Source organism: Adiantum capillus-veneris, chromosome 21 (genome assembly GCF_014529385.1).
Source record: "Adiantum capillus-veneris isolate H3 chromosome 21, ASM1452938v2, whole genome shotgun sequence".
Classification (NCBI taxonomy): Eukaryota; Viridiplantae; Streptophyta; class Polypodiopsida; order Polypodiales; family Pteridaceae; genus Adiantum; species Adiantum capillus-veneris.
In genome coordinates this window covers 91,366,372-91,385,122 of record NC_140951.1, presented here as the reverse complement: position 1 = coordinate 91,385,122, position 18,751 = coordinate 91,366,372, and the positions used below count along the sequence as shown (strand labels likewise).

Genomic DNA, 18,751 nt, shown 5'->3' with positions numbered 1-18,751 from the left:
ATCAAACCCTGTAAAGGTCGTGAATGACACTCCTTTGCCACCTTCTTTGTACGGAGTTGGCCTCTCCAGCGGCGTTAAATTGTCATATGGAAGTGACTGAAACATGGGAACACTATTAGGGTTCATTTGTGTTCCTTGGCCGCTATTAACTTGACCTGGAAATGCCATATTTGGCTGCTGATTTGTAATTCCAGCCATACCAAAATTTGCTTGTGGCATCCCAAATTGTCCCTGAGTGCTTTGAAACCCTGGTTGCATACCCATGACACTGTACATGGGGTTAGGCATCATCGTTTGAGCACCCCCAAACACTGTTCCTGGCGTATAAAACTGATTTCCAGGTGCATGACCAGCCATGCTCTGAAATACCGATCCACCTCCAAAATAGCCAGGGTGTACTGAAGGTGGTGGGAAGACCTGTTGCATAGCCTGTAAGTTGCTTCCCTGCCCATTAGAACCAGCTATAGGCTGCTGAAAGGTGGCGGGCTGAATTGGTACAGCTTGAAAAACTGGCATCTCAGCCACCTGTTCTTGCACCTTAGGCATACGTTGTGGAGACTGCATGTTCTCCGTCAAGTGTACAGGTGTTTCCATTGACTGTGCGGTATGAATCACCTGTGTTCGAGCCTTAACAGGCTTTTGAATATGATCCAGTGACCCAACTTGCTGAGACGGAACAGGAGGTTGCAGAAAGGCTAAAAACCTTGGGTTCTGCATTACTTGTGTGAACATAGCCACAGCAGTAGCCAACTGGGTCCTGAATATATCATCATCAGTCTGTGGTGGTCTTGAGGACTCACCCACTTCATGTGTCTGTTGACCCTGTGAAGAGGAAACCTCTTCAGTCACATCATCTGGTCTGTAAGCCATAATTACAATTCCCTGTGTCTGGTCTATGATCCCCTGTGTCTTCAAGCCCAAAACTGACCAAGGCTCACTTCTATGGGAAAAAGTGATTTAATCCCGTCGATGGAACCATGAAACCGGCCTGTTCAATCCAAAAAGGGCGGTAGACTTTACTTTAAACCTTGATTTAGCTTTCACCCATTAGTAGTCGTCTATTTTACCTGTACTTTCAAGACACAACAAAGGGGAGAGGGATACAGGCTGCTAGATTGCACCTGTATGAGTAGACGGACACCAGATTGGCCCCCAACTTAGGCGCCCCTTTCGGTATTTCTTTATTGTTCAAAAGAGGGAATATACGCTGTGGTTCTTTCCAAGCTGCCCCGCACAAACTCGGCTGAATTTCCACTGTTCCAGCTTGATTTCGGCAGCATAACTGTACTAGAACCCTTCACAGTCAATATTCCCACGCATTGGCCGACCCTCCCGACGCATACGGGCGCTTTGCAAAACCTGGCGAGAATCTGCAGCACGCTGAATTCTCGGTTTTCAGCCCTGAAAATGCGCCAGATCGCCTGTACAGCGGTCCCCTTGCGTCCCCGAACCTCCTGGGGGTATTAGGGTCCGTTTAGGGCCAAAACCCTAAACCTGCAAAAATACACAGCAGGCTGTAATTCACTGTTTCGGGCTCCGTTTCGCGTGCCGGTCGCATCCCTAGCAAGTCCTCGAGCTCCCGCACCTGTAGGGCTACTTGCCCTTTGAATTGGACGAGATTTCTGGCGTGAAACCTCTCCGAATTCACCTGTACCTGCGGGGGGATTAGCCGCTAGCTAATCCAGTACCTGTGCAAGAGGCTCTTGCCTCGGCAATCGCGCATGAACCCACACAACTGTACATTGGTCAAATGAAGAGCCCACTAGAGGGGCATAACATACTGCCAAAGGGGAGAGAGAGGGCAGTGCGTAGCGTGCAGGGCATCACTCCTAGCACCGCACTGTGCATAAGAGGGAAAGCAAGCACTCCATAGCTCTTAACCTGTGACAAAGACTTGCAAAATGAGCCTCCCAGCTATAAATCACGTTTTTGCCTTCTCTATAAGTAGTAAACTGGCCTCAGAGTGCCAAGTGTCACTCATTTGTGCATTTTCCCGCTTTAGACCCTCGGGTCTAAAAATATCTCACCTGCAGCCTCTGTTGACTTGGCCACAAAGTAACAAAATGATCCCCATGTCAAACTGCACGTAATGACGCGAAGACATTTTCAGGTCCCAAAATAGCAGTTCCCTAAATTTTAGGAGATGCTGCCATTGTATCTTTCTAGGTCATCCGACCCTCTTTGTACACTGCGGCCACATCCAGAACTGAAATGTAGCCTATGTAGCAAAGGATTCCACTTTGGCTAGTCAATGACCCCACTTGGCTAACCATAGTCCTTGTCCAACCTTAGTGCTCTCTTGCCCTCAGGCCTGGACTCCCTCTGGACAATTCCACACTAGCTATGCAATGCAGGGCAGTTAGATTTCCCGAGGGGTGTTTCCAAAAAGTGAAAGTAAATAGATAATAAGAAAGAAATCAACAAAAAGGATAGATAGTAGTCACACGCTGGTGACACTGGGAGTGCCGATATCCTCAGCACCTGCAGTCGTAGGCTGAAAACCCCAAATTTGCAGAGTCCGATCTGCACCCGCCAAGACCACGTAGTCGAAAATGGCCTGCGCAGAACTTTGTCGAAGCCGAACGATGGCCGAGATGACCTCAGAATGAAATTCTGAGAACACCAAGCCCTTTGGGCTTGCCCACAAGATTTGGGGCCGTGTCTTCGCCTGTCAAATCTCACTCCAATCTGAGCAGGTGACTTTGGCTACCTGCAAATGCTGCCCCGAGCCTTGATCTGAGCTCTGATACCAGTTGAAGGAGTACAAGCGGAAGTGCGACGCGAGAGAGAGTGCGAGAAGAAGAGCACAACGATATGGTGAACTCGCTCTACTGTAATGTGTAGAGCATAGTGAGTTCTTATTAGGTTTTTACAAAAGAATATGTGTACATACCTGGCGGCCCACCCACTTACCTGGGCGACCACATTGGGCTTAATACCCCAACAAATGGCACGCTGGCTATCACAATGCAAAACTGGAAACCTATTGAATGTCTTAAGTCTTCCACTAGGCGTGTCAACCATATAGCTTCCTTACTAATCTCTCACGTTGCAACATACTCAGCCTTTGTAGTGGAAGAAGATCTCCAAGAAATTGCTCCTCCCACAAATATAATGTGTAGCCAGATGTAGACCTCCTATTATCTTTGCAACCCGCTTAATCCACATCCATGTAACCAACAATAGATGCATCACTATTACCGAATCATAAACCTTACCGATGTACCCTTTTAAGTATCTGAGAATATGTTTCACTGCTATACAATGCTGCTTGTCAGGATTAGCCATATATCGACTAACCACTCCCACTGCAAATGCAATGTCTAGCCTCGTAGCTACCATAGCATACATGAGACTGCCTACAGCTAAAGAATATGGCACACTTGCCATTTTTGCTCTCTCACATCTGACTTGGGAGAATCTTCCTTGCTTGGTTTCAAATATGATGATAGTGGGATACTCATTGCCTTCCCCCCTTGCATATTGAAAGGTCGCAAGACCTTGTGGATATAAGATTCCTGAGACAACTCAAGAATATACTTCTTCCTCTCTCTTGATACTATTAGATTAACACCACTCTGCCGCTTCACACACAGGTCTAGGGCATACATGTACGGCTATTATGTCTCCGGGCTGGCCACCCACTGCGCTGTCCGGCAGTCCACTCATGGACCGGCCGCCCACCTTATCCGGGCGCCCTCTATATTCCTTTTTTTTTTTTGGTTGGGTCGTGGGGGTTTTTTCCTTGCATTGCCCTACCTCCCCTTGGGCACCTATATATGGGGGCAGGGGGGTACCCACTTCCACAGATCGCAGATCTCATCTGGCACATTGTGCAGTCATGGGGAGCTGATCGCCCCCTCTTCCACACACCAGCGTTTTTGTGTCCCCTGTCTCTCCCCCCCCCCCTCCCACGCTTCCGCACACGCGCACTCACATGGTATCAGAGCTTCACACTCTCCATGTTCTGGCGCTTCACCAGCATGAGGTCCTCCTCCCAAGAAGAAGATCAGCCAGCGTTTTGCATCAACCAGGCAAGCGATGGGACATGCTGAGTTTCTGTCGTGGGAAAAACCCCTCTCTCCATCTGCGTTTTTCAGCAGCACTTGCGTTTTTGGCCAGATCTGCGTTTTTTGGCTGATTCACCAACGTTTTTGCAAGAGAGGGGGAGTCGCACATATCTGGATCTTGCCTCCAACCCGGCTTGGCATCCGGTGCTTTGCTGGAAACGATCCTCTTCATTCCATCAGATTTCAGCCATATATCCACTACTGTTTTCTCTATTTTCAGCCTATCAGAGGTTGTGAATTTGATTCACCACCCTCCCCACACCCTCTGCACTGCTCCATACCATGCCAGGAGCGTACGAGCACCCTGAAAATCGTTGGACAGTAGCGGTTTCATCACCTCGCATCGTGTTTTTGGGTGGACAGAAGCCTCTTGGCTTTTGAGTTTGTTCACAAAGGATGAAGTTACCTCCTGTCAAGACACCATCCGGTGGTGGTCCATGCGGTATCTCAGTGACTGCTGCAGTACACGGTATCTTCGACATCCGCTTGATCATCTACAGGAGTACGATCCTTGGGAGATCCATTCATTCCAGCCATCATTCGGCGGTTGAGCAAACTGGTGACGTGGCAGAGCCACCCGGACACACACACACCCTAATCAAGTTGTCCCAACTTATGGCCAAGGGACGAGGGGGCCTGGGGACATTAAAATAAAGCGAAGAGGCTGACGTAGCAGGGCATACAGATTTTCGCGAATCGCGTTGGCTATACGGACCTTTGCAAATCGCGCTAACTATACGGACGTCCGCTTTTTGCGCGGACAACAACGTATGGACCTCCGCAAATTACGCTGCCAACTTTTGGAGATCATTGCTTTTAAGTTGAAGCTTTTGAGGCTCTGCTTTTAGCATCCCTTGTAATGTTTATAAGTGGCCTTAGGGGCTCACTTCTCAGAGCATCTGGACGCAGAGTCTGAAAGCGAGCACCCGCAGGCTCAATTGTACTTTGCTCACAGATTAATATAAAAATAAATACCGAAAGGGGCGCCAGTCTTTGGGGCCAATATCTCTTGGCACGAAACTATGCCGGGCCGGGTCGACTCTCTTTTGTTTGTGAATTAATTTGAAGTGAATCTCTGCTGTGTCGCGGGCAAAATCTTGACTTGGGGTGTCCAAGTTTGTTACAGTGGTATCAGAGCACGGCCGATTTCTCTTCTTCCGGGAAATCCGATCCTTTTTCTCGCGAGACTTATGGATTCCGACAAGAATCAATCGACTTCTTCTGCTTCCGCTGATGCAGGAGAAGACCATGCAGAAGATTTTAATGAATTAACAAAGGAAGAGTACGAGCCACCTCGGCCTACTCAGTATGAACTTCAAGAGATGCAGCCACGACAGCAGGTTGACAAGTCCACAAAGCAGATGATTAAATTTGCGAAAGACCCTCAGTTTGCAAAATTTTTGTCTCAGCATTTCATCACTGAAGTGCACTCAGTGGCAGAAAGCCACTGAACCACCCATCAAACTGGAAATCAAGAAACTTCCTTCTCCGAGGATGTTACAAAACAAGAACTTCAAGAGGTGGTTCAAACTCGGATCAGTCAGCAGTTGGACACGAAAAATCAATCCAAAAAGTAATTGACAAAGCACAAGAAGGGGACTGACTACCCTGATTATTTGGGCCATCAATCTTCTTTTGCATCTGCAAGAAAGAAGAAGAAGCGTGTACGCTTTGAAGGACTATTCAGTTCTTCTTCTTCTGACAGTTCTTCTAGCTCTTCTGACTCGAGCAAGGAGGACAGAAAGGGCAAAAAGTGAAGCAAAAAGCAAAGCTTCGGAAAGGGCAGGAAAAAGGCAAAGAAACTCACATTCCGCCTAGTTTCTGATAGCTCTACGGAGGAGTAATCCTCTGACAGTTTGGACTCCGATGACCATATGCAGAGCCAAGTAATACTACTTCCTCCAAGACAAGAGCAAGAAAGTAAAAGAATTTAAAGAAGGTGGACACTCGATAAAACTTGAATCCTTTTTTGGATTCCGAGATGCTCTGAGGGCTTTTGCCTTCATCCAACAGTTTGACATAGCCTTCTCTCGAGGGCATTACTTGGAGCACTCCAAGATTAGGAGGGTTGCATCTTTTTTCAAAGGAAATGCTCGAACATGGTGGTCCACCCTTCTTCTGAAGAAAGAAGCTCCAGTCAAGTGGTTGAAATTCAAAAGGCTCCTTATTTCTTCTTGGCTGACCCGAGAGTACAAACGGGATATAAGAACGGCTTGGAACCATCTTCGGATGACCAAGGGAGATTCTTTGGATGCTTATTGCGAGACGTTTTAGGACTTTTTTCTACCAACCTCTTCATTTAAGAAGGTCGCCTTTAAGGAACAGATTGAGCGGTTTTGCTATGGACTCCCTACAGAGATTTGGGACTACTGCCTTGAACAAAAGTCAAATTCTATCCAAGAATTAATGGGTCATGTGAAAGGGGGTTTCTTGATACATTCGGGAAATTTGACTTACCCCACTGATGAGATCTTGACTCACAACAATGAAAGTAGAAAGAAAAAGAGTTCCCAAGAAAAGAAGGATGAGGAAACACGACACCGACTGACTCTTCAAGAAAGGGCTAACTATATCAAAGAGGGGAAGTGTTTTGGTTGCGGGGAACAAGGTCACGTCTCTGCAAAGTACCCCAAATAGGCACAGCAAGGATAGACTGAAGACAGGCCAGAGAGTTCTAGAGCAGCAGGAACGTGGCAGAAAAGGCAAGATGACAGCAGGAATGGTACCAGATTGCATGGGTACTGACCCAAGCCTAATAGATGAAAGTATAGAACTTTGCCGAGCTTGAGGCAAAGTGAAAGATCAAGAAGCCCTGATTTTCTTCGATGGAGGAGCCAAGGCCAACTTGATTTCACCTGAATTGGCGGCCCGGCTCGAGATTACACCCTACAGGATGGGACCACCAATAGGGGCAATTCTAGCGGCACCCAGACAGGACAGCCATTAGACCTGTCATTGGCAAACTTCAGTTGCATTGTCAGGGGTATTTAGGGCACGAGGACTTCTACATCATGCCTTTGGAAGGTGCGACGTCCTCCTAGGAGTCCCTTAAAACCATAAGAACAAGGCTGTGGTCGACTATCGGGCCAAGAAAGCAACCTTGACGAATGAAAAGGGCCGAAAAATTTTACTTGACATAAAACTGAAGGCCGAGTCCGTCCCTATTGTATCGGCTTCGTGCATTTCCAAATTAATGAAATCCAATCTCTTTGTTTACTCGATCTATTTGAAAGAGTTAAATGATGAACACAGAACGAACATATATGAACTTGACAAAGAACGCCAAGATTTTCTCCACACACATGTTGATTGTTTCTCCGAGGGCCTGCCGGGCGAGTTATCCCCATCTCGTCCTGAAGATCACACCATTGATCTGATTCCCGGAAGCACACCACCGAACCGGCCACCTTACCGTGTAAGCAGAGCCCAAAATGAAGAGATCATGAACCAAGTGAAAGACCTCCTGGAAAAGGGTCTTATCCAGCCGAGTACTTCACCCTACTACTCTCCGGTGATGTTGGTATTAAAGAAAGACGAATCTTGGAGAATGTGCATTGATTACAAAGCTCTCAATAAAATCACTATCAAAAACAGATTTCCGATTCCAAGGATCAACGATATTCTTGAACGACTTTAGGGATCCTCTTGTTTCAGCAAGGTTGATTTGAAAAGCGGATATCATCATATCAAAATCGCTCCGGGAGATGTCTACAAGATAGCCTTTCAGACAAGTCGCGGTTTGTATAAATTTTTGGTGATGCCTTTTGGCCTTACCAATGCTCCAGCGACTTTCAACCGAATGATGGATAGGATTTTATGAGAGTATTGATCTTTTGTCCGCACTTTCCTTGATGACATTATAGTCTTCTCCAAAGATGAAGCAGAACATTGACACCATCTGCTACAGGTCTTTCAGACATTGCGGGATCACAAATTAGTTATCAATGCCAAAAAGAGTGATTTTTTCTTGCCGGAGATGCACTTTTTGAGACACATCGTCTCAACAGGAGTACAGATAGACCCAACCAAGATTGACACTATACGTGATTAGCCAGATTTGAAGAATGTTCATGAAGTTAGAATGGGCTTGTGTTCTTACTACAGGCGGTTCATTCAAAAGTTTGCAGAGGTAGCTTCCCCTTTGCACATATTGACACAGAAACGAGTCCCTTTCTCGTGGGGACGAGAGAGGTGACTGCCTTTCAGGCACGTAAAGAAAAACTGACTACTGGACCAGTGTTGGCTTTGCCAGACTTGCAAAAGTCATTTGAAGTATACTGTGATACTTGTGAATGTAGTCTGGGAGCGGTCTTAATGCAAAAGGCCATGTGATTGCCTATGAAAGTCAAATTGTTTTCAAGGCCATAATTGACAGCACAGATTTATGAGAAAGAGCTTTTAACAGTGATCTATGCTCTTACTCAGTGGTGACATTACCTACTCGGAGCCAATTTCACGGTCTTCACTGATTATCAGAGTTGACGCTACTTCTTGTCATAGAAGCAGCTTTCGGAAAAGCAGATGCGGTGGGCTATCACATTTTCACTTCCAGATTGTCCATGTTCAGGGACAGAGAAAAATTGGTGGCAGATGCTTTGTCTCGGAAGCCCTTAGTCTTGGCTATTTCCGCGATTCATCATAGAAGCTTCGAGGACATGATTGATAAGTACGTCACAGATCTGGATTTTTCCGATGTATTCACTCGAATACAGAATGGGGAGGTAGTAGCGGGATATTCCATATGGGATGGCTACTTGATGAAGAAAACGATGTTGTGCGTCACACAGCCGTTGAGGAAAAAGGTTTTGACTGAGTGCCATTGTCCACCTTTTACTGGTCACCGCGGCATCGACACCACCTTGAAAGGTGTGGAGCGTTACTTCTTTTGGCCGAGACTCAAGAAAGATGTGGATGACTTTGCTCGCAGTTGTTTAATATGCCAGAAAGTCAAGTTTGACAGGCATAAGGCACAAGGATTACTACAACCTTTACCCATTCCCAACCGCCCCTGTGAAAGTATTGCAATGGATTTCACTTTTGATCTCTCGAAGACACAAAGTGGGCATGATTGCATTAGGACTGTCATCGACAGATTTAGCAAGCAAGCTCACTTCATTCCAATGAAGAAAACAGTCAAGCCAAATCATTTAGCGAGATTGTTCATTGCACAGATTTTCGACTACATGTCACACCTGAGACTATAGTCTCTGACAGAGATCCCCCGATTCACGAGTTTGTTTTGGAGGGCTATTTGTGAGAACATTGGCACACGGTTGCAGTTCTCGTCATCATTCATCCGCAGACAGATGGGCAATCTGAGATTGCAAATTTAGTTATTCTAGATTTATTAAAGCCTTACATTTTTTATCAGAAGACTCAATGGGGAAAAAATTTGCCCTTGGTGGAATTTGCCTACAATAACACGATCCACTCTACGACGGGGAAGGCGCCATTTGAGATCATTAAAGGTGCTCCAAAGGTTCCACCCTTCCTTAGCACTAAAGATAAGACTTTTGAAGCCGACGAGTACACGAGAGACTTGGACACTGCTTTTGCCAAGGTCCGGGAGGCTTTAGTGAAATCTCAAGAATGACATAAGAAGGCAGCAGATCGACATCGACGAGATCTGAAATTAAAGGAAGACGATTGGGTGCTTTTACATTTTGAGAAGGCACACCTAAGAAAACGAAAAGGAATGGAGCGGCTTTTTCCAAAGCTTAGCATGAGGTATTATGGCCCTTTCCAGATAAAAGAAAAGATAAATGATGTCTCCTTTAGACAAAACCTGCCCCATACTTGGAAGATTCACAATGCATTTCATGTGAGTCTATTGAATCCTTTAAAGGCGATGTGCCAGTTGATGGGGAGCCTGATGAGCAACCCGAAGTGGAGGAAAGCGAGGAGATACTCATTCCAGAACAGATTTTGGCACACAAGAACAGAAAGATGAAAGGTAAAGTGATTAAGCGGTTCTTGGTTAAATTCAAGAACTATCTTGCATTGGATGCGAAGTGGATGGAGGAGGACCACCTAGCAGGTACCCCTCACATTTTGGAACTTTACCTTGAAACATTCGGTTTAGCATAGTCTACTCCGATAGAACCCCGAATTCAGCGAGGGTGAATCTAGTGCAGCGCATTTGCACAAGAGGGGAGTCACTCCACTCCTCCATCAACGGATTACCCCGATTTTGAATAAAGTGACTGATGTTCCGCTTTGGGTTTCAGGGATACTAATAGGCTGACCAGTATTTTGCTGTATAACTTTATGATAGGAATTCCCAAAAATAATTATGATTGATTTGTACTTGACTCGTTTGAGTGCAGAAACTGAAAGACAAAATGACTGCAGCATTTCGGTCACATAAATCTCTATAGACATGATTGCAATAAGGATTAGTTAATCGGGCATCAATGAGGTCCGGAATGGATCTAGATGCCATTACTAAATACATTGCCAATGGTCATGGCCTACACCGGAAATCTTGGCTATGGAATGCAAATCCAACCAAGAACCATGCTTCAATGCTTAAGCTTGCTATCTTCTTCATCTTCATTACTATGCTAAGCAAGAAGAGTGATGTATGATATCCCGGATGATTAGAGCCAAGGCCTCCGTACCACATGCGATTATTCGAGCGGAGATAGCCGCCCCTCCTATAGAGATTGAGGCTCTTACCAGATCAGTGTCCTTTATGCACAGTCTATAGGACACACATAGAGGCAGATATACTAGATTGGCTCGAGTCCTCTAGACAGTTAGCGATCCAGGGAGACGTATCATGTTGGTATGCGTTGATGACCTCATGGTTTCAGAGGCATGGTCTCAGCATGGATAGATTGCCTCCTTTTCAGTATTCCCTGGATGCACCCTCCCTGCCAGTCACACGGACGGAGATCACTAGACTCATTCATCAGGATCTTATACAGTTGGACACCAGGAGGACATGGGTAGAGCCGATGCAGGAGTTGGGCACGAAGATGGCTTTCTACAAAGAGCACCTTCTCCAACTTTCGGGAGATGGGTTTGTGACTCGTCCGAGCTACATGGACACTCATTTGTCTCATGGTCTACGATGTGCTATTGCTCAGATTCGCACATCCTCACACCAGTTGGAGATTGAGACGGGTAGATTCAGAGGGATACCACCGGAGTCTAGGATATGTCAACTACGCGGTAGAGAGCCAGAGACAGAGCTACACTACATATGCCACTGCACAGTGTATTATGAGATACGAGGGCGCTTCCATTGCTTATTCAGGGAGGGCTTTGGACCCCTAGATAGAGTCATGAGGTATCAGGATCAGAGATGCCTTGGCTTATATCTACTTGAGGTACACCGACATAGAGATAGTCTGTTGAGGAGACATGGAGTACGACAATCGCAGAGACAGATCACAGACTTCTTTGGATCGAGGGAGCCAAGAGACCAACCACCAGCACCGGGTTGTACCCGCATTCATACCAGAGGCACCCTCATTGACACAGCGACTGAGCTCGGGAGATCGAGACGACCACAACCGAGACACAAGAGCGACTGAGCTCGGGAGATTGAGACGACCACAACCGAGACACAAGAGCACACTCCATCGACGGAGACTCCAGCAGAGGATCAGAGGCATTCTAGCACGACACCCAGATTGTCATTGAGGGCCTATCTACATTTTCACATTTCACATTTCACATTTCACACTTCATTTTCAGTTTTCATTTTTTACTTTCAGTACTTTTTGTACTTGTACTTCAGACATTGTATTAGATTCACCACTTTGTATCTGATGGTCTCATAGGTCATTTTGGCCTTTTGAAGACGTTAATATATCATTTCATTTCTCTCTCACACACACACGCACTCATAGATACACATATTAAGAAAATGATTTTCTCCTTATAAATCCTTCATAGCAAAGTTTTTGCTCAACAATTTCTTCAATTTAGCAATCTCCTTAGTAGACTTTTTTGCAATTAGCGTAGCATGTCATCTACAAGTAAGATGAGAATGAGTAGCGAACCGTCACTGAGTTTCTGTGTGTACAAGTGAACCTCTTGACTTCTTCTAAACCCCTCGAACCTCATAAAAACATCAAACATTTGATACCATTGCTTTGAACCCTGCTTTAAGTCATAAAGCGTTAAGTTTACATACAAGCTCCTCCCTGCTAGGCTGTTCAAAACCTTCGAGTTACTTCATGTAAACATCCTCCTCAAGATCCTCGTGAAGAAAGATCCATTTGGGCAAGCTCTCTGTCCTCAGTGGCTACTAGTCCAAGCATAGTAGCCACTTCAGCCACATTGGCCTTTTAAGTGGAAGATTGTTGAGGTAAAGACCAATGGCCGCCCAATCACTTAACCCCCTACACACATTGACCATTAACTTGTATTTATCTCCTTCACATATAATACAATAAGGAACCCTAGGCACTATTTGTGGGTAGTGCACTTCCACTCCCAAACCATCGCTCTCCTCTTCCCTCTCCACACGCACGCATCTGCGCACCACGCATACTACATAAGGGACTCTCTCCAACTTGACGCTACATTGGATGAGTTTGTTGTTACGGTCTGCAACCACTAGGATTGAAGGAGAAAAGAGGCTGTTCAGAGACAAACATTGCCCAAAGCAATGCGGCTCATCATCATCCTATCCAAGTGAGAGCCAATCTCACTTCATTTTCCTGAAAATCAATCTGATAGCAATGAGCACCACCCCTCAGCTGCCACCTTCCACCCATGAAGTTGGCCCTCAAGCCAAGTTGCAGCAGTCACAAGAATTAGCTGAGGTCCTCATCAAGCCTAGAGGGCAGCTTTAAAATTGTCTCTTCCGGCTACACACCCCTCCTGCAACCTATAAAGCCATCTACTAGCAAAAAAGGAGAACAAACCTCTCTGGCCACAGATAATGGTGGTGCTTTCTTGGAAGCAGTAGCAGATCTAGATTAGCTCAAGGCACAGGAGAAGGCACCAATGACCAAGTCTTCTACGAAAAATATTCTTGGGAACACATTTCAACAAGTTTCCCTCTACAACATGCTTCGCCTAGACTTTGCATTCAAGAGTGACACACTTGCTGTTATTCATTCACAATTCCCAGGAACAGGTCCTAGTGGCGGGCATCTCCCTGTGCAACCATCAGAGTCTTTTATGATCTCTTACCCAGCTACTCCCCTCACTGATTACAAAAGCCCGTGCCTTACAGTGTCTATCCTAGGACGGCAATTCTCTGGTGTGATTGTCGATGGTGGATCCGGCATCAACCTTGTGAACAAATTCACCATGCTAGCCTGCCTAGTAGACCAGCTCCCTTCCCAGTCACCCTTGCTGATCAATGGACAGCCTACCCTTTGGGTATTGTTGGTGAGGTGCCACTCCTGGTACAGGATTTCACCTTCAGTCTTGATTTGCGGTGGTGCACCTTCCACAAGCGGCAGGGTTTCCTCTACACTTCTTGTGCAAATAGAAATCACACCTGCCTTTTTCTTTGATCCGTGAGTTCCTTGTGCAAATAACAATCTCACCTGCTTTCATTCATGTTTTTTGTATTGCAAAGCTTTTTCTATTGATAATTTCTCTCAATGTGATAGTTTGGAAAGATAATAGTATGCACTTGAAATTTTTTCTTTGTGCATTTAGAAAACAATTAGCTTCAAAAATATTTACAACCACGCTCAGTTGATGCATGATCTCCACATACCATTACAGACTTCTCAGAGTGGAACTGTTCTTTTTGTTTTTATTCAGACTTGTGAGATGCAATGTAAGAAGAACCTAAAAATCTAGTAAATTTTCTCATTGACCTTGAAAACTACACTTCAAATGGAGTGTATTGTCATATGGTTTTTATAAAAACCCAAAAAAAAAACCCAGGTTACTCGTTGCTAAATATTATCTTTAAAATTGTACTTCATTTCCCAAGTGAAAAGCAGTCATAATGAAATACGAAAGATTTTTGTTCTTGTCTAATGACCATGGACTGGAACACTCTTAATCACAGTAAAGCTAGTCTCCAAAATCAACACCAACCTACAAAATCACTACGTGCTTGCTCGCGCACTGATGGAACATGATAATAATGTGCTTCTCTTAAATGCAAGGAGTAGAACTGTGAAAGAAATAGAAAAGAAGACACGATTCATAGGCATAGATAATGTGGCATAAAGACCGAACTACCATTGACTGTGCGTACGCATCTCCAGTCATGTTCATCGACAATGTCATCATCTTGCTTGTTGGCATACAGTTTTTTGCTGCTTCCTTGGTGACCAAATGCTTCATATTCAAGAAAATATTCTGAGCCTGCATCAAAAAACAAAAAGTTGAAGGAAGCAAGAGTATCATGCCACCCCAAGAGATTCACGGTTAAACGAATACCGCTGCCAATCGTCTTTATCTTTGTTAGTCTTTTTGCATAGTGTCGCAGCCGTGGTTGATGTCCATTTAATTTGAACCTTTCAATCAATAAGAAAACTAGTAACATATCATACCTTCTCTTTGCAGACATTTTCACTCATAACAATAGAAGCAAATCTCACCGGTTTTCATCCTTCAGCTTGTGCCCACTACCCTCATGAAATTGAGCATCAGCCTGAAAAAGCAGTAAACACTTCTATTCTAAAAACTACACATTACATAACATACATAATTGCAAAGAGAGAAAAACCAAGATCACAAGCCTACACACTCTCAGCTATATCATGCATTTCTACCACAAAAATGCTCACATCAATATGCCACCCTTTTGGATTTCAGATGATGCTAGTTTATTCCTCGACAACATTCTTGCAAAAAGCTCTTCAGCACCTGACAGTGCATATAGAGTTGATTGAACATGTAGTTCAAGCTCTAAACTTGCAAAGAAGGGTCATCCTCACTAATTTTCAGTACACACAGTCACCTCATGGGAGCCCTACGTGCCAAACCTGACTTACTGAGGATACAATCCCCCAATGCTTTGATGGATTCGTGTCCCTCTCAGTCGCCAGATCCTACCATGAAACCTTGGTAGTATATCAACAATTCTACGTTTTCCTCTTCTCCATGTGCAAAATACAATGCAAAGACAGAATATACCTCATCTTTTGCTTGTAAAAATGCAGCCCTCCAATTCTGTGCATCCAAGGCTGTCCTTAAGGCTATCTGCCAAGTCAAACTTCACTCCATCAAACAAGACAAAAAATGTACATCACTAGTTGAAAGTAAGAAACGCTTACTTCGCCCCCAGCTGATTCATCCAAAGCATTTGATATTTTTAAAACATAGAGATCCTGCGGAAATGCACCTCTAACTTGTTATTCAAGTTGCATGCCCATTTTCCATCAGCAAAGGAATTCAGGTATGCTTCATTCACATACCCACTCTAAAAGATAACGCAAGTGCAGGCACAATCCAAGAACTTACTTTACCCTCCACTTTTCTTCGACCAACGTCATCAACTTTCAAAAATCTCCCTGCGATACCTTGCCTAATTGGTTTCTGACAAATATATCACATGCATAAGAAGAACATCAGATACTCCACAGCTCTAAAAGACACTCTTAATGACCAAAGAGATATTAGATGCTGAAAACTTCCTTCCCACCTTTTCTCTTCCCAACGTAAAAACATCCAGAAAGGAGGAGGCTGGAGCTCTTTTCAGCTAAGGATGTTACTTTTTTCAGGGAAAATAAAATGTGACATCACTGTTAAGGGCTGATATCTTGTGACTGGAAAACACAATAGAGGGACCAATTGATAGCACATGGTGTATGGAGAATGTAAGCAAATGACTCATGAGTTGTGAGGAGCTCTTTACGATCCATCTCAATAGAAGCAACATTTTGGGAGGAAGATACTTGCCACTTTAAGATTGTTATCACACTGACTCTCTAACGAGATATCTTGGGGGTTTGGTGGTCTCAACTCATGTCTAAAATCTGATGCACACCTGGCATACGAACAGCACCACTCAACTATGTTTGACAGTATGCTAAATGCCTCCATACAAGTCTGGACTTTGAATCCTCTATGCTGTGAGAGGTATGCTACTGACATCCTCTAAACTACAGGATTCACACATGATTGTACAGTATCTCATAAAGAAAGTGCCTACCAGGTGCTGCAAAAGCCAACAAAATGTCCCTCAATTTGGCATTCTCTTTCATCAGTGGAATCAAGCATCCCAATTAAACTTTGACTACAAAGAGCAATAAGACTCCAGTAATAAAGCTCACATCCAAACCACAAGGGTTTTGATGCCATATTCTCTCAAGCGCATTGCAATTATCATATGCCCAAATTTAAAATGTATGTTCTGTGCACAAATTACTATTGGATTGGCCAAAAAATCATTAAAACAAATGAAGTGCCAAGTATGAGATAAACTTTCAGTTGTCTCAATAAGATGTCTGAACATTTAACATATCACGCACTCTTCTTTCAGTAGTTATCCTTCCAAGTTTCTTTGCCTGTCATCACCAAGGGCAGATTGAAAGTGATACATCTCTGTCAAAGCATCCTGAGTGTTTCATAGACTAGCCTAAAGCCAGCACATTGCCCTATTCTTCTCTTTGTCAGTAAATGTAAAACAAAAAGTGGCATTAGTGACTGTTTCAAAAACAAAAACAACCAATAGCATTTTAAAGTTGACCAGTTGAATCACAGAACATGAACTTTATTATATTAAAAGAGCTGAAAAGTGTGGTAGGTAGAATAAACACGCAAGTAGCTCAACAATTGCCCGATCTTTTTGCTTACCGAGCCACTTTCCGGGTCTTTCTTGAACATCTCAATATGGATGCCGCTTATTCGAAGGAAACGCAAATGACAGAAATGACGCCCTAGACGATTGACACCGATGTGATACACAGGCCCTTGATAAATAAGGCCAGCTGAGCTTTCTAAATCCGAAGTAGACAAAGAAAATTCTTTGCTTCCAGAAAGGCTTCTCTTTTCTTCCATGCTACAATGGCTTTGCCCATCCTCAAAAGCAACATCATCCATTTAAAGGAGAGAACAAAATCTGCAGGACCACCATATTGAAAGACTTTAATACATATAAATATGTATTTATGTACACACACACAATTATTCTTTTTTATATATTTAATTAATTAATTAATTATTTATTTATTTATTTATATACATACACTTGGTGTTTTCAAAATAGATTGTGGCAAAAGATATTAGGTTGTGGCTTTTTCGATAGAAGGCAATGGGCAAAAATTACTAACAAAGTCATAAAGAAAGAAGAAAGATAGGCTTTCATTTATTTTTTGCAATGATGTGAGGCCATCGTTTAACCATTGCGTGCACATGCACATGCACATGCACGGAGCAACTGCACACACAAACTTCATGTCTAACCAAACGTTTTATTATCTATGTAGTAATTTCAACATGCACATAGGCTTGATGGGCCTATGGATAGGCTTCTTGTGACCGGTTTTAGGGTTAGGGCTTCTGCGTTGAGGTCACATACGCATCTGATCCATGCGTTCGTTTGGCTAGTCACACTCACTCTTCCTAGAAAGGTGGTCCATACCAATCTCTTGGTCAAAGTCAAAATTCTTTGTGCTTTGATTAGTTCTCTCTATGTAGTGCTTGCATCTATGATCATCTACGTGGTACTAGGACATCTGAGTGACCTTCAAGTCCTGGGCTAATATGACTATGTTTTGCAAATTCCGGTTGAGGGGCCTAAAACCTAAGTCTTGCCGAGGGGGCTTGAACACACACAGAGGACCAGATGTGCGGAGTGATGACACGTGGTAGCCGTACAAAATCCCGAAATTTGTGCCGACATGCCGACTTGATGCTTTTCATATTGAATGATTTTGGGGCTCTGCTTTTGGCATCCCTTGTACTCTTAATAAGTGCCTAAAGGGCCACTTCTTAGGGAGCATATGGATGCAAGAGTCTCAGAGAGTTGGATCCTCAAAAGTTGTACCTCTGCAAAGATGAAGGAGTTGTTCATTTTCGGCCTAGAAAGCACAAAAAATACGCTTTTCCACGATTTTCTATGTTGCAAAGACCTCAAAAAATCTCATCAATGGTTGAGAATTTGGATATACAATAGAAGGAAAAGTTGATCCTCTCTTATGCATTGACACAAACAAATTTTGATTACGACAAGTTTGGAAAATAAGGGTTTTCAGCAGTAAATTAGAGTTTTTGCAAAAATTTCAACATATGTAAAATTAATGTTTTTGGAAGCTCGCGTTATTTGTGTGCAGATAACAGGTAATAGGAGCAAGAAATATGCATACCAAAGCATTTGAAAGCATGGAACTGGGCATCCACTCTATTGCAACGAGGAGAACCCTCTACTTGAAATTTTGTCTGTTTTGCAGGTGTAAGCGAGGATGAGATGACGAGGTTTGCACCTAAAAGCAATTGGGAACGACGACAGCTTAAGAATGAATCTGATAAATTTGACAATAAGAACCATGAATTTTGTTTGTTTTATAAAACTTGAAGGTGATGGTGAGGAATGATGAATAATGCTTAATGATTATGAATTGGACATGGTATGGCCGATGGCATGCTTCTGTCATACCATGAGGTAGATGTTCACTTCGGTGAATCTCCACAGACTTTGGATAAACGATCGCATCCAAAGAGACATACTTTCCATATTGACAAGGAGTATGATAACCTTGGGTGTGTGCACGCACCACAAGCAAGATCCAATGACCTTTTATAGGCAT

The 18,751-nt window shown here is 43.9% G+C and overlaps 1 protein-coding gene across 1 annotated transcript in view; it reads right to left on the bottom strand.

The window, feature by feature from the left end:
• Window positions 1–18,751, bottom strand: part of LOC147431335 (protein ENHANCED DISEASE RESISTANCE 2-like) — a 202,459-nt gene that overhangs the window by 181,627 nt on the left and 2,081 nt on the right. The window contains exons 2-8 of the mRNA XM_086493659.1: window positions 16,800–17,064; window positions 15,465–15,539; window positions 15,278–15,331; window positions 15,138–15,203; window positions 14,600–14,652; window positions 14,439–14,515; window positions 14,238–14,363 (exon numbers count right to left, since the gene is read on the bottom strand). Of these exons, the coding sequence (XP_086349785.1) occupies window positions 14,238–14,363; window positions 14,439–14,515; window positions 14,600–14,652; window positions 15,138–15,203; window positions 15,278–15,331; window positions 15,465–15,539; window positions 16,800–17,045 (697 nt within the window). The 5' untranslated portion in view covers window positions 17,046–17,064. The remainder of the gene's footprint in view (window positions 1–14,237; window positions 14,364–14,438; window positions 14,516–14,599; window positions 14,653–15,137; window positions 15,204–15,277; window positions 15,332–15,464; window positions 15,540–16,799; window positions 17,065–18,751) is intronic.